We start from the raw sequence: 15,136 nt of genomic DNA, 5'->3' as shown, positions 1-15,136 counted from the left end.
CGCAATATAATAAACCGCTCATACATGTCTGGCTCATGCCTGAACCTTGGATCATTACGACCTTAGTGAGTGGTTTCTATATTGGTGCGCACAATCTGCGAGCGTGATAAGGCATCACCGCGAGTGAGCTTGTACAGACAACGTGCTTCAATTTTTCCTAAAGCTATATGAACCGATATCACCGCTGCTTATCTTTCAAGCATTCACCATGTTCACGCTCACTTCCACTCACAAGCACTCACTCACTCGTGTTCTCACTCACCTGCACTCACCACGTTCCCACTCACAAGCACTCACGTTCACGCTGACCTCCACTCACACTCACAGCACTCGGTCACGTTCACACTCAATTCCACTCACACTCATTCACCTTCACACTCACCTGCACTCGCACTCACAGGCACTCACCCACGTTAACACTCTCCACGTTCACACTCGCATTCACTGGCACTCATATTCGACACTCACATCCACTCATGCTCGCTGGCACGCACTCGCACTCACCTCAACTGACACTCACTTCAACTCACTGGAACACACTCGCACTCATCTCCACTCACACTCACTGCCCCTCACCTCCACTCACGCTCACTGCCACTAACTCGCACTCACCTGCACTGAACACTAACTGGCGCTCACTGGCACTCCCCTACATGTATGATCGTCATGTATGATCGTCATACAAGAAACGTTTCCATATGAGTGTATAGGCCCGGGGAGTGCCGCGCGCTATCGGCTCGCAAGATAAGCCGTTTAGAGCGGGGTGGCGGGCGTCGCTGAGCGGATGGTCATGTACCACATGTGCAGGATGTTTCAAAGTGTCAACCGCGGCAAACGGGTGCCGACAAACGCTTCACTTGCCGATCGTCACTGTTGTCGCCACCGGTGTCGGGGGAGCAGGACAAAGGATAAAAGGGCACGCGCCGGCAGCGCTCCTTGTGAGGCTAATGGTAGATGCGAGTCGCGTTGCTCAGCGTGGTCTTCGTTGCATAGAGCAGGCCGCCGCCTGTGTTCAAGCAATTACACGTCGCATACTCTAGTTTGCGCCTTGCTCGAGTGCATGGGCCGGGTAACAAGCGTATTCAAAACGGAAGGGAAATTCGTTTCCTGACTTTTGTTGGTGTACTTGAGTGTTGCTATTTGTTGTTGCTGGTTTGTTTATTTTGGTTTGTTCGTGTTTGCTTTGAAGTGAAGCTGCAATGTAAGGAGTGGCCAGAGGAAAACGGGAAAGAGCGAATTGAACGAATAGGAGTTACTGAAAGAAACTGTTGGGCTGATTTGAGCTAACCATTGGTTCGTGACAGTTGTGTGCTTGTAAAACTGCTTGTGATTGTTAGAATTGTCCGGCCTACGCTGCCGAGGGGCGGAGAAGGGAATTCTTGTGTGAACCGAATGGCTTAAAACGGGGAATTCGGCCATGTTTTGGGGGAGAGCGATGGGATAGCTATGAGAGAGCTGGATTCGATGACTCCGCAAGCTGTTGGCGAAATGTACATATGTAAATAAACCTGTACATACAGAGGAGTTGTTGCGAGCCTTGTATGCAACGTGTAGCCTGACAACGAACGGAAGATTGTGGGCTAGGAGCCCGGATCAACAAGGGTGCCATCAGGAGCGACGGACGAGCAACGGCCTGAATTCGGAACAGCGACACCCCCACCACCACGGACGAAACTTAACTACGGTACAAAACGGAGCTCGTGCGAGAGTTTTCCTAGTATGAGTCTACCTCGCTTTGTCATTGGTGGTTATTTTGCTCCCATGATAAATACGGGTATGCCTCCAAATTGCTTTCATTCAGCTGACACTACATGACGGGTTGAGTTCCTATACATGATGGCGCGCACAAGCCAGACACTGCACACCACAAGCCAAAATTCGCACGGTGATTTCGTCAGTTTAATGCATCGCACTAAGTGAATTCCTTTTGAGAAATACGAAAGGACAAGCAGGTTGTGTAACCGCGGAATAAGTTATAGTGTCATCAGACATTTACTGAATACTATGATCAGCCTGCTGCACTAGTTGCGATTTTGCGAAGAACTTGTTGGCAGATTGACCGTATGCACTGCAGCCAAGTCTAGCAGATGGCAACCATCAAACAGATGTACCACGGTGGCACCCATGCTATTATCCAATCCATGCATGGACACTATGAGGACCCTTTTCTCTATAGCTGTGCTTACAGTATGGGAGGAGCCTGAAATTTCCACACACATATTTATCGTTCCTCCCAGAAGCGTGTCTTCGTGCAATCTAAGTAGACAGAAATCAACTGCGTTTTGACACAGAAAACGACAGTTTCTCCGCATTTGCTCAACTTACTTTTTCGGTGATGTATAGGTGGAACGAAAACGACACTTTCTCCGCTTTTGCTCGACTTTTTTGGTGATGCACAGGTGGAACGGCAAATTTTCTGGCAAAACAACTTCATGAACTTTCAGCACATACCTTGTCGGCACGCTTGGGCAACCTTTGCCATGCCATTAAAGCCGTACGTGTGGACATTTGCAGCTGAACTCTGTGAAGGTTCCGCGTTGTTTAGGACCATGTGGCCTGAAAAACGAACAAGCGCCCTTGTCAATTTATGTGCCCTTGTCAATGGATAACTTTTTGCCAGACATCATGTATTCGTAATGCATCTAAGCATTACGAATACATTTCATTTCACCTCCATCACAGCACATCTGCTTCTGAATATATGCACGTTGTGCTGCTGGTACTGCGTTATCGTGTAATACAGTTCAGCCAACGTATTTTATGGCATTTAGCAAGTGAACCTCCCCTTCCAGCGTATTTCGCGGGAAATAGTTTTATTGCCAAGTATTGGTGTGATCTGTATCATCGGCTGCGATTTTAAGCGAAGCTTATTAGGCTCACGAGTGCCGGCGGTGGTGCGGGTGGTGTAACGCTGAAAAGTGTGCCGATCCTGGCGATAGTGAAGAAAGGGTCCAAGCTTAATGGCACATACCAGGGACAAAAAGGAAAGAAAGTAAGACAGAAATCCAATGCTGGTGTTGAATATGCTACATGCGTTATCACGTGAAACGCGCGCCACCAATCAGGTTCGTTTGGTGCGTCGCGAGGCCCTAGGAACATGGCAGGAAAGTGGGTTAGCGCGCGCTCTTCTGGGCTTCCCTCGCCTCAGATCAGTTTCGGCGAACAGATGGGAAGGCCACGCGTCGTGCACTCTGCAAAGGAGCAATTTGGCCGCGATTTGGTAGCGATTCCTTCTCCGACGATATTCCTTCTCGCCCTTTTCGCGCTTTGTCAGGGGTCATAGCGACGCCCCGCCCGCATTATCAAAGCGATCAGCCGGCCGTGAACGGTGGATGACAAGAGTGGCATATAATCGAGTGGAAGGCATCGCTACAAAATCGCAGCCCAGCGTTTGATGAATGCCGGAATGAACTCGCTCGGGAAAGGGCTCGTCGTCGACGGGCCGATTCTAGCGTGAGGGCTTCCCTAGCCGAGGCTCGCCGTGAGCGACGAGCGCAGAATCCCGAGGCGAGGGCTCATAATTTTTGACCTGTATATGAGTTTTAGGAAATCTGTCGAAGAGAGCATGCTACCATTTTGATTATCAATTCAATTCAGTTTATTACTTTGCGAAAGATGCATACAAAAACGAGTGACAAAAGCATCTGGGCCCTTAGCAATTTGCTAGTTCCTGCCCATGCAATAAGTACACAAAATTAATGCACCTAGGCGCCATTAACAAAACATGAAAAAGTTGTCGCAGTTTCACCTGAAAGGCGAAGCATCAATTGCGATAGCAAATTTGTAGAGAGCTATACGGAGTAATGATATTAGCTTTATCAGCTGTATAAACTTCGACATGCAGCAGCACCGGCAACACGCAGAACTGTCGTCGACGCCGTCGGCGTTTTGCCCGCGTTCGCTCAAAATGCGTGCGGCGTTGGTGACTGTTGCCGGAGCCTCTGATATAAATAGGCACTTGGTGCCGCAGCTAAACGTCGCCTCCCTTCCCTCCCCCTCCCCCCCTCCCCCACGGCTTCTCGCGCGTCGGAAGAAGGCGCGTTTGCTCTACATATATGGTGATTGTAGAGCTGAGCCGTGCTCCCTCAAGGGCTGCAGAAGATAGCGCCAACCTTTCCTTTTCCCCACGAACCACTTACTAAAGGAGGAAAGAGCCGCCTACTTCTGCAGCCCTTAAGGGAGCACGGCGCAGAACGCGCGTTTGTTCTCCGCCGTGCGTTCACTCCCCGTGAAAGCGCGCGCCCCTCGCTCCCTTTCACTCGCACATACAGTGTTCGACGCGCGGTGACGATTTCATCTCCATTGAAGTCATACGAAGCCTCACGGCGACGGCGACGACGACGGCAGAAATCTGCTTTTGAGTGTCCATATAAATGCTATCGCAATGATATAATGTTTGAACCTTTACATGCATAAAAGATGGGTTACATGAAAATAATACAATAAAATAAAAGATAGATTACATGAAAATAGCAATGAACAGAAATAATCATAATCATATAAGTGAGAAATGAATTCAAAAATGAAACGGGGTCGGTGTTCTTTTTTTCACTTTTTTTCAACATCCGCAAAAGTACATAAAATAACAGGGGCAGAAAAAATTTTTTGGGGGGCAGATTGCATTTCAAGGACATAGCACACTATTTTCATAGCACTATAATTCGGCAAGAAATTGAAAATTGTTTTGAGCAATAATGTCTTTAGTGAGCGAGAAAAATTGGGGATTCTTTTTATCTCTACTGGGACAGCATTCCATATCTTTGTGCCAGTATAAGCTAAGTTGGCGAATGTGGGACCTGTGCACAAATCTGGGCTGCAAAATTCAGTCTTTAATTACCGTTCCATATCTCTATCAAGTGGTTGGCTTCGAAAATATGTGACATAGCATATTAAGGAATGGAATGAATGGAATGGCGCCTGGCGATGACGTCACCGGCCGCGAGTTGCCTAGCAACGCATCGCACAGCTGACAGCTGGTGCAAGGCGTTGCTAGGCGACGCACGTTGTCATTGCTTGGCGAGGTTACTATGTGCTCACAGGGTACCCGTGCCACGGCGCGAGGCGCGGCCGAAGTATCCGGCGTTCGTCGGCCACGCCTCGCGCCGGACTATGAGTTGCGCTTTCGGTGGCGTGGCGTCCCCGTGTCGAGCGCGCTTGCGCGTCAACGCTATGTCGCGTTCATCAGCCACGCCTCGCGCCGGACTGAGTTTCGCTTTCGGTGGCGTGGCGTCCCCTTGTCGAGCGCGCTTGCGCGTCAACGCTATGTCGCGTTCATCGGCCACACCTCGCGCCGGACTGAGTTTCGCTTTCGGTGGCGTGGCGTCCCCGTGTCGAGCGCGCGTGCGCGTCCACGCTATGTCGCGTTCATCGGCCACGCCTCGCGCCGGACTAAGTTTCGCTTTCGGTGGCGTGGCGTCCCCTTGTCGAGCGCGCTTGCGCGTCAACGCTATGTCGCGTTCATCGGCCACGCCTCGCGCCGGACTGAGTTTCGCTTTCGGTGGCGTGGCGTCCCCGTGTCGAGCGCGCTTGCGCGTCAACGCTATGTCGCGTTCATCGGCCACGCCTCGCGCCGGACTGAGTTTCACTTTCGGTGGCGTGGGCGTCCCCGTGTCGAGCGCGCTTGCGCGTCAACGCTATGTCGCGTTCATCGGCCACGCCTCGCGCCGGACTGAGTTTCGCTTTCGGTGGCGTGGCGTCCCCGTGTCGAGCGCGCTTGCGCGTCAACGCTATGTCACGTTCATCGGCCACGCCTCGCGCCGGACTAAGTTTCGCTTTCGGTGGCGTGGCGTCCCCTTGTCGAGCGCGCTTGCGCGTCAACGCTATGTCGCGTTCATCGGCCACGCCTCGCGCCGGACTGAGTTTCGCTTTCGGTGGCGTGGCGTCCCCGTGTCGAGCGCGCGTGCGCGTCCACGCTATGTCGCGTTCATCGGCCACGCCTCGCGCCGGACTAAGTTTCGCTTTCGGTGGCGTGGCGTCCCCTTGTCGAGCGCGCTTGCGCGTCAACGCTATGTAGCGTTCATCGGCCCCGCCTCGCGCCGGACTGAGTTTCGCTTTCGGTGGCGTGGCGTCCCCGTGTCGAGCGCGCTTGCGCGTCAACGCTATGTCGCGTTCATCGGCCACGCCTCGCGCCGGACTAAGTTTCGCTTTCGGTGGCGTGGCGTCCCCTTGTCGAGCGCGCTTGCGCGTCAACGCTATGTCGCGTTCATCGGCCACGCCTCGCGCCGGACTGAGTTTCGCTTTCGGTGGCGTGGCGTCCCCGTGTCGAGCGCGCGTGCGCGTCCACGCTATGTCGCGTTCATCGGCCACGCCTCGCGCCGGACTAAGTTTCGCTTTCGGTGGCGTGGCGTCCCCTTGTCGAGCGCGCTTGCGCGTCAACGCTAAGTAGCGTTCATCGGCCCCGCCTCGCGCCGGACTGAGTTTCGCTTTCGGTGGCGTGGCGTCCCCGTGTCGAGCGCGCTTGCGCGTCAACGCTATGTCGCGTTCATCGGCCACGCCTCGCGCCGGACTGAGTTTCGCTTTCGGTGGCGAGGCGTCCCCGTGTCGAGCGCGCTTGCGCGTCAACGCTATGTCGCGTTCATCGGCCACGCCTCGCGCCGGACTACAGAGTGCTGCGCCTTCCCTGGCATGCTGCCTCCGTGCCGAGCGCGCTTGCGTGTCAAATCTACGTCGGACTATTAAGTGACCTTCAGAAGACTGCGCGCCGACCCCGAGTATCGGGCCGATACTCGGGGTCGTTCACGCACTGTACGCTCACGCTCACGCACTGTACTCCATTCATACTGCAAAATGTGGACCAGTGAACTAAAGACGTCTGCAGTAGTTGGCTGCAAAAATAGTGACTGGCATATTAAGGAATGGAATGAATATGTGTGTCCAAGTTCACGGACCGTTGCTACATACGGACAGCCTCTGTTGCCGGCCCTTCTCCATGTATGACTTTCGCGTGGATAAAAAATGCACTTCACAAAATTAAAAAAAAATTGATGTCATCGTTGTGTCGCTAACCTCCAAAGACTTCAACCCCGGAACGTTGGGAAGAGTGAGTACTGCTCGGTAAACAATGACAGAGAGAGTAGCGCCGCTTCCTGGCATAGTAAGTTTCGCGCACGTTGTCTACACCCATCTACCCCAACTCACACCGACATACCCGCTGTGATTGCTTAGTGGCTATGGCGTTGGGCTGCTAATCACGAGGTCGCGGGATCAAACCCGGCCACCCCCAATGATAGGCGAGAAATGCGAAAACACCTGTGTGCTTATATTTAGGTGCACGTTTGAGAACTTCAGGAAGCAGGCCCACAGCGGCCTGCCTCATAATCAGATCGTGGTTTTGGCACGCAAAACCCCATGATGTTTTCTTTTACTACACCGACAGCACACGAATAGTCGAAGTTAGATGTTCCGTCACGCTCACAGGCGTAAGCGACTTACTAGTGATACAACATATTTGCGACAAGCTATTACAAAGAAGCGAACAGCAACGTTCAGAGCCTTATGTATACAGCAAGAACAAATCTGTTGCAACTGAGCACACCCGCTAGTGATTAGGCAGAAAATAATCAGACGGTGACTGCACTGACGAACGTTGAGTCAGAAACGTGACAAGCCGCTGCTTCTAAGTATTTTCCAAATAAATCACACTGATTTTGATTCAATTCCTAAACGGAAAGCTTGGATGGCTTGGCATACATTTTAGCCTCGTTTACAGAACAAGCACCATATAGGCTGCTCCCGCTGTTCGGACAAAACTTAATGAGCTTCTAAAGCGCTTTTTACATGTCCTCTGAAACTGTGGCCAAAGCTTTGTGTTGACCGCCCAATCAGCGTCTACGATATCTCCCGAAGCAGAGGTTTCCTGAGCCGCACCGGGCGCCATGCACATCCATTGTAAGCACGGAGGCAATGGAGGAAACTGATGCAAGCAATGGACGCGTGTCCACGTGATCAAACATAGCAGCGCCCATTGGATCGCGGCGAAAAGGGTAAATATTGTCACGAGCTTTCGTAACACAACAGAAAGAGCGCGAAATACCATGAGGACAAGTGGTAGAGAAGGGACACGACGTTCGGCTGGCTGCCTTCGGACCGGTCCCGAAAAACGCCAACCATTCCGATTGATTTGCCTTGTATATTTAAATAAACGCTTCACGCGTAACATTTGGTGGGAGCTGTGCGGGGTATAACTCCCACGACCGACAACGGAGCCGTCAGTACAAGTCCTTCGTAGAAGACGCCGCCTTGCCGGACTTTTGCCATCGACCACCATCATGCCTAGAGACGAAGATGTTCTCAGTACTGCATCGTCAGGACCATCCCCGATTCAGCACTACTGAGAGCCATGCACGCTCTCCGCAAAGCCAATATAATCACTGGAACGCTGCCTCTCAACTGAGGAACGTTTTTTTTTCTTTTTAACCGACACCACGGCGATGGTTTGGTATGACAACCATGCGTACGTGCTAGCTACCTGGGCCTCTTTCGTTGAGGATATCAAGAATTGTTTTGGCGATTCGGATGCTAAGAAAAACGAGCGGAATTAACGCTAGTTCAGAGCGCTCAGGTCCGCGGAGAGACTAGCACCACATTCATCGAGGAAGTTCTAAAATTGTGTAAGATCGTAAACCCTCGAATGTCAGAAGAGTATAAGTGGGATACCTTTCAAAGGGAATCGCGGAAGATGTGTATAACTTGCTCATTGGAAAAGAGAACTTGGAAACCATATCAGACGTTACACAGCACTGCCATACCTTCGAAACACCGACGACTCGTCGCATTGCGGCGAATTTTTGACGGCCAACTAACGTGACGACTGCGGCCAGTGCGGACACTGAATTCTCCAGCTGACTTGTCTACCATTCGGCAGATTGTGCCTGAGGAGCTCCTTCGACACGAAGAACAAGCATGTTATGTGGCGCTATGTTACAGCTCCTGCGCTTTCCAAGATGCCGTTTGTGCCACCCCTCGACTCTTTGGCAGCACTCGATAAACGCAGCGGACTTCGGCAGCTATCGAGACGGTCCGCATTATGACCTGAGCCATAAGTCCTATAACGATTCTTCTGACCGAATCCTTGATCAGCGCCCACGCAACGTTCGTTCACAAATACCAGCCACTGCCTATGGCTCCCAAGGAGAGAATGTTAGTTATTATATTAGCTATTATTAATAGCTATAATATTAGCTATTAGAATATATTATATTGGGAACAGTGGAACGGCAGCCATGCAAACGCTCATAAACCCGATCTTGCTTTTTGTGCAGTTTATTGGCCGGTTTGGCACGGTATCTACAACCAACGGATACAGCGATTGCTGGCTGTTCATCGACACTGTTGCGGACAGCCCCGGTCTTCAATAATGCGTCCTCACGTCATCAGCCCTGCATTAACGGCGGCATCCCTTCCACAGTGAGCTGGTCGACAACAGTGTTGGCGACTGCAGCGACACGGCAGGATTTAAGGACCTTGTAATTACTATGCCCCTTCAGTGGGCCCGGTGAAGCGGCAGCCATACAGTCGCTCATAAACCCGATCTTACATTTTTGTGCAGGTTAGTAAACCTCCTTCTCTCCACTGTAAACGGACTAACAACGTCTGCCTGCTGCTCCAACCCTGCCCAAGTGTGCTTTTTGAGTGTTTGTGCAAACGCGTATTTGTTACAAAGCTTGCGGAGACATTGAAATAAATCCTGGTCCTACTAACACACAAATACTTGGTGCTATCGCTAAACTTTCTGAAAAAGTTGACCGTTGAAGTCATGAGTTATTGATGACCTAAAGACAAAACAGGAGGCCTTATCCGTGGTTGAATCTTTGGTCGATCAGTCGACGGTTCTGTAGTTCTAAGTAATGCACCACGTCTAATCGCTCAAGCTGTCAGACTGGAAGGCCAGCCACTGAGTTCCCGACTGCACGATCTTGAAGACAGATCCAGACGAGATAACCTATTGTTCTTTGGAATACCGGACTCCCGACTGAGACGTGGATTCAGTCAGAAGGCCTTGTTCAAGATGTTGTCTCGTGATCTTTAACTACGAATTCCTGACTCAGAAGTCTCTCAAGCGCACAGGTTATGATCCTACACCGATAAAAAGACTCGACCAATTATCATGAAGTTTTCGTCGTTTAAAGTCAGGGATGCAGTCTGGGCGCCGAAACATAAGCTCAAAGAGACTGGTGTATCAGCTAGCGAAGATTTTTGCAGAGCTACGCAAAAGTCAAGCAGGAAACTAACAGAATTTGCAAATGCAGCAGGGCTGCAGTACTCGCTTCGCACGAAAAAAACCTGATCATGAATAAAAAAGGTAGCTTAACTGCGCAATAACTGACAGCGTACGCGAAACTGATTTGCCACGATCGGCAGATACGCAAGATAGCGCTGCCACTGTACCTGCACGTGGCGGCACTTCTAGTGCGTCATAGCTATGTCTGCCTAGATCCCACGCCTCTATGTTCCTTTCGAATATTTGGCGTATCCTGAATAAGCGCGTTGAATTGTCGCCGCTATTGATTCATGATCTACTGATATTACGGGTCGGACTGAGACCTGGCTGTGTGCAAAAGTTAAAAATGAAACAATTTGGTACTGTGAAAAGTGCTACAAATTTGCACCGATGTGATCTTGATTAGAGGTCATAGGCGTACCCACCGGGGGGGGGGGGGGGGGGGCACTTGTAAAAAGTGAGGTGGGGGCAAAGTATGCCATTTGCCTCCCCCCCCCCCCCCACACACACACACACTTTTCAAAGCGGGCACTGGCTGCATGCTGGAAAGTCCAACAAACCTACAGCTGCAGCTCCACTTTCTTTCGTAATAGAGTGGCCATGTCAGTGATGCTTTTCTTCACTACGTAACCGTCGACTGATCGATCAAAGATTCAACCGCCGATAAGGCCTCCTCTTTTGTCTTTAGGTCATCAATAACTCATGACTTCAAAGGTCAACTTTTTCAGAAAGTTTAGCGATAGCATCAAGTATTTCTTAGTTAGGAAGCGAGGATTGTCTTTTGTGTCTCATCGGAACGCGCTGTAGCGGACGACAGGCGGGATTCTTCATACACGCTCGCGTTGCGGGGAAGGCCTGGCGATGGGCAGCTCCCGCCCTAAAAAAGAAGTCAGCATGACCTACTTGCATCATGCGCAGTGTTTTGAGACCATTATATCCGTATTTGAAAACAGAAATCAGCTTATTGAAACAGCGGGCGATGGGGAGGTCAGGATAATTATAATCAGCCGCGCCCAACGACTGTTGTGGTTTACGGAATGAAATCGTATTTTCAAACGCTGGAACTATTTAATCTCTGTCCGGAGACAGCCTACATACAGTTACAGTCTCAGTATCTTATCACCATCCAAAAGTCTAATCAAACCTCTTACAGGTATAACTGTCGAGTTTCACTGTGTAATCACGTCTTATTGTAGATATGTTCGTGAAAGTGACCTTGGTCGAACGTGCAGAGCAATTTAAATACCACTACAACACTGACTTGAATTTTTCGCTAAATGCTTGTGTCACTTCTGACCTTGTCGATTTCATTTTCAAGCTGTTTGTAAATAAGCGCTACAGTATTAATTGTATCCCAGCAGGAGCAAGAACAGCAGATGTTTATATTTTGAAAAATGAGTGCCACTTTTTGGTGGCGTGTATCGAAAATTTGCACTGTGTCGGTTACTTATATGCTCCGAAAACAGTTACTGAATACTCTTTTGCTCCCAATTTTATGCGCTACACACGAAATTTAGTTGCTTTCCCCCGGTATCCTCGGTGAACTATGTGGAGCATGGTGTTTTTATTTGTTTGAAGTACGAAGAAATGTCCTGAGTGACCTTCGATAACCGTTTATCCTGTGTAGGTTCATTACAGTCTTTGTAGAAAGTTATTCATTGGAGCGTTTCAGGGAGTCATACTACCGCTAATCGAAATTTTCTCAGACTCCTAAAGCAACAGCATGAGAGACAGTTAAAATTGAGTGAAAATAGAGATAATCTTAAGCGCAATGCGTTGCGAAACATTCACTTTTCTGCTTTTAATGCAATTGTTGCAGATTATAAAACCCTCGTTTTTCCGTGTGTTTTCGTGCATCATACCAAATTCGTAGTTTCTCCGGTGTCCTCTCTGAGCTAAACAAGTCACTTTGTTTATATCTGGGGATAATTAGGAGCATGGTGTGAGTATTTTGTAGGCAATGTTCCAAATGGGTAGTTTAAATGCGCAGTTTCCAGTAGAATACGTATTCAAGGGGTCCATTGCGTTATTAGTCTGTTTTACGAGCGGTGTAAAACAGACGGCTGCGCTGGCATAATTACAACTACAACTGAGGTCAAAGTTTGCGAATATAAGTGGAACAATACGCCAAGTTTACGTGCTATGGTAAATGCGTGATGATCCAATACAGGTTTAAAAAAACGTAACCAATTGTTCGAAAGTATCACGCTGCTGCTTGATTTCCCAATGTCCCAAGAGAACTCTGCGTTTCAGATATTCTATACTTTGAAACAATAGTAAGATTTGAAGTGCAATGTACGTGCCACGTAGTTTTAACGTTTCTGGCTTATTTATAATCGTTACCAATAAGTATTTAACCCTCATTTGATTTATTTTTACTTTTTCATGTATTATATATACTAGATTCGCCTGGCGTCCTTAGTGAACTAAAGGAGGCAGCTTCGTTTTCTTTGGTAAATGTAAGGACAAGTTAATAGGTGATGTGTAGGTGAAGTTCAGAATAGATGGGTAATTGGGGCTTTCGCAATAAATTACCTATGCAAGCACTCTAGAATGTTATGAGCGTGTCTAACGAGTAGGGAAGAATTGAGACTGCTGCCATGGCAGAACTATAAAAGCCACCAAGATCAAATTTGGCAAAAATTGGTGGTACGCTATGCAAGCTCTCTGTGCAAGTCAAATATAGCGGGATCATACACAGCCTTTGTAAAAAAAGATTCTTATTCAAGTGTTAAAGCGTGTGATATGACTGCTACCAGCTATGCTTCCCAGTGTCCAGACATAGCTGTAGTTACAGCAGGCTTGTATTTTGTGGAAAGGGGAAGGGGACATGGTAATTGCAATGTGCAACAAAAGTTTTACGTTCCTGATCCAGCTAGAATCGTTGCTAATAATTATTGAGCCATAGTTTTTCTGTACCTATTTTCAGGCGTCATAACACGTGCAGACTTTGTTTCAGCGATGTCCTCGGTGAACTAAGCAAGACATTTTGTTTATATTTGCCTAAATTAAAGGGCGCGTTACGGGCAATATGTAGGTAAACTTTATTTAAAGGCAGGGGACTAATTAGGACATTTGCAGTAAATTACGCGTGCAAGCGATCCGGAGCTTTATTCAACTCAACCGATATCAAATCTAGCAGAAATTGAATAACGAGAGCGAGGGGGTGGAGGGAGGGCGGACACCCTGGTAAATGTTATGGCGAAGTAACCTGTGTGTTGATGAATTACTGGCTTTTTAAAAATTCCAAACAAGCAGGGCTCCAAAGGATTACATGCGGGCAAAGTTTCAAATGGTAAGTCATATACAGGCAACTCTTTCATGTATGCGATATAATTACAATAAGTTTTATTGGGTCTGTTCGAAAGAAACACCATCGCTGGAAATCAGGTTGTTGCACACATCTGCTGTCATTTTTTCTAGTGAATATTGCAAGTAATTTATGTTAATTGTATGTACTTCTTTGCGTAGAACCTAGACAATACTATTACCTAAACTAGCAATACTTTTAGACTCTAGGCCTAAATAACAAGTACAATTCTTTGTTTAATAATATTCTTTGCAGCAAATGTACATTTTTTGTGTGCGCTGTACTGCTGCTACTGGAAGGATCCGAGACCTCTGTGAGACACTCATTGCCTTTTGTTCCTGCATCTTGAAATTTTATCTAGTTGCACTAAATAAATGCAAATTCAAATAATTTTTCGGGCCACCAAGGTGCACCATGCGTGATTGATAAATAGGTCTATGTCTGTTAAATATAAAAATAACTGACAGACAATTCCAGGCTCTTTCACCCAATGTCATAGTACTTCGCAATATATATATATATATATATGAGAAGAAAGGGAACCGACGAGTTTGATTTTTAATAATCATATCAAAAGAAGCCAACAGCCAATGACACCGAAGACAATATAGGCGAAATTGTACTTACAATTTCAATTACAGAAATGATAAATCAATGGAAATGAAAATGGATTAAAAAACTGGCCGCAGGTGGGCAACGAACCCACGTCCCCGCATTACGCGTGCGATGCTCTCACCATTAAGCTACCTCGATGCCGTTTTCCCATCACTATCTGGGGTATTTATGTCCTACAACTAGAACCATAATCAGATCGTGGTTTTGTCACGGAAAAACTCATGAGGTTTTCTTTTACTACACCGACAGCACGCGAATGGTCAAAGCTGAATGTTTCGGGACGGTTCACAGGCGTAAGCGACTTACTAGCGGTACTACATTAGCAGAATAGTATCCCAGGTCCTTACGGTATCAGCAACTAAGACAAATACCCAAGAAAGTGGATGGGGAAGCGACTCCGCAGTAGCTCAATGGTGAGAGCATCGCACGCCTAATGCGAAGACGTGGGTTCGTTCCACGCCTGCGGCCAGTTGTTTATTCATCCATTTTCATTTTCATTAATTTCTCATTTCTTTAATTCAATTAGTAAGTGCAAGTAATTGCCCCTATGTTGTCCTTGGTGTCATTGTCTGTTGGCTTCTTATGATATGATTAATAAAAATTGGGCCCCTCGGTTACCTTCTCGTTCATTACATAACGAGGGCTCGAATCCGGCAACATTGATGCCTTCAGGTAGCATATGTGGGTTTATTGACCAGTTGCCTTCGCCCAAGAAGTTCACGTACTCGTGACGCCTGCGACAGAAAGGATGTTCCACATCCGCCGCCTAGGTTTGTGAATGGTGGCGCTGGCTAACACTCCCAGGGTTCGTTCTAGTTGTAAGACATAAGTATACCCCAGAAAGTTGATGGGAAAACGGCGCCGCGGTAGCTCAATGGTGAGAACATCGCACGCGTAATGCGAAGACGTGGGTTCGTTCCCCACCTGCGGCCAGTTGCTTTTTCATCCATTTTAATTAATTGATCATTTCTTTAAATCAATTAGTACGTACA

The 15,136-nt window shown here is 48.3% G+C and overlaps 1 protein-coding gene across 1 annotated transcript in view; it reads right to left on the bottom strand.

Moving 5' to 3' along the window:
• LOC119443797 (uncharacterized) overlaps nt 1-15,136 on the bottom strand; it is a 454,815-nt gene that overhangs the window by 296,167 nt on the left and 143,512 nt on the right. Inside the window, exon 6 of the mRNA XM_037708465.2 lies at nt 2,452-2,556. Within this exon, the coding sequence (XP_037564393.2) occupies nt 2,452-2,556 (105 nt within the window). The remainder of the gene's footprint in view (nt 1-2,451; nt 2,557-15,136) is intronic.

This window comes from Dermacentor silvarum, chromosome 3 (assembly GCF_013339745.2).
Source record: "Dermacentor silvarum isolate Dsil-2018 chromosome 3, BIME_Dsil_1.4, whole genome shotgun sequence".
Classification (NCBI taxonomy): Eukaryota; Metazoa; Arthropoda; class Arachnida; order Ixodida; family Ixodidae; genus Dermacentor; species Dermacentor silvarum.
The sequence above is the reverse complement of the archived record's forward strand: the minus strand, read 5'-3'. Positions and strand labels throughout refer to the sequence as shown.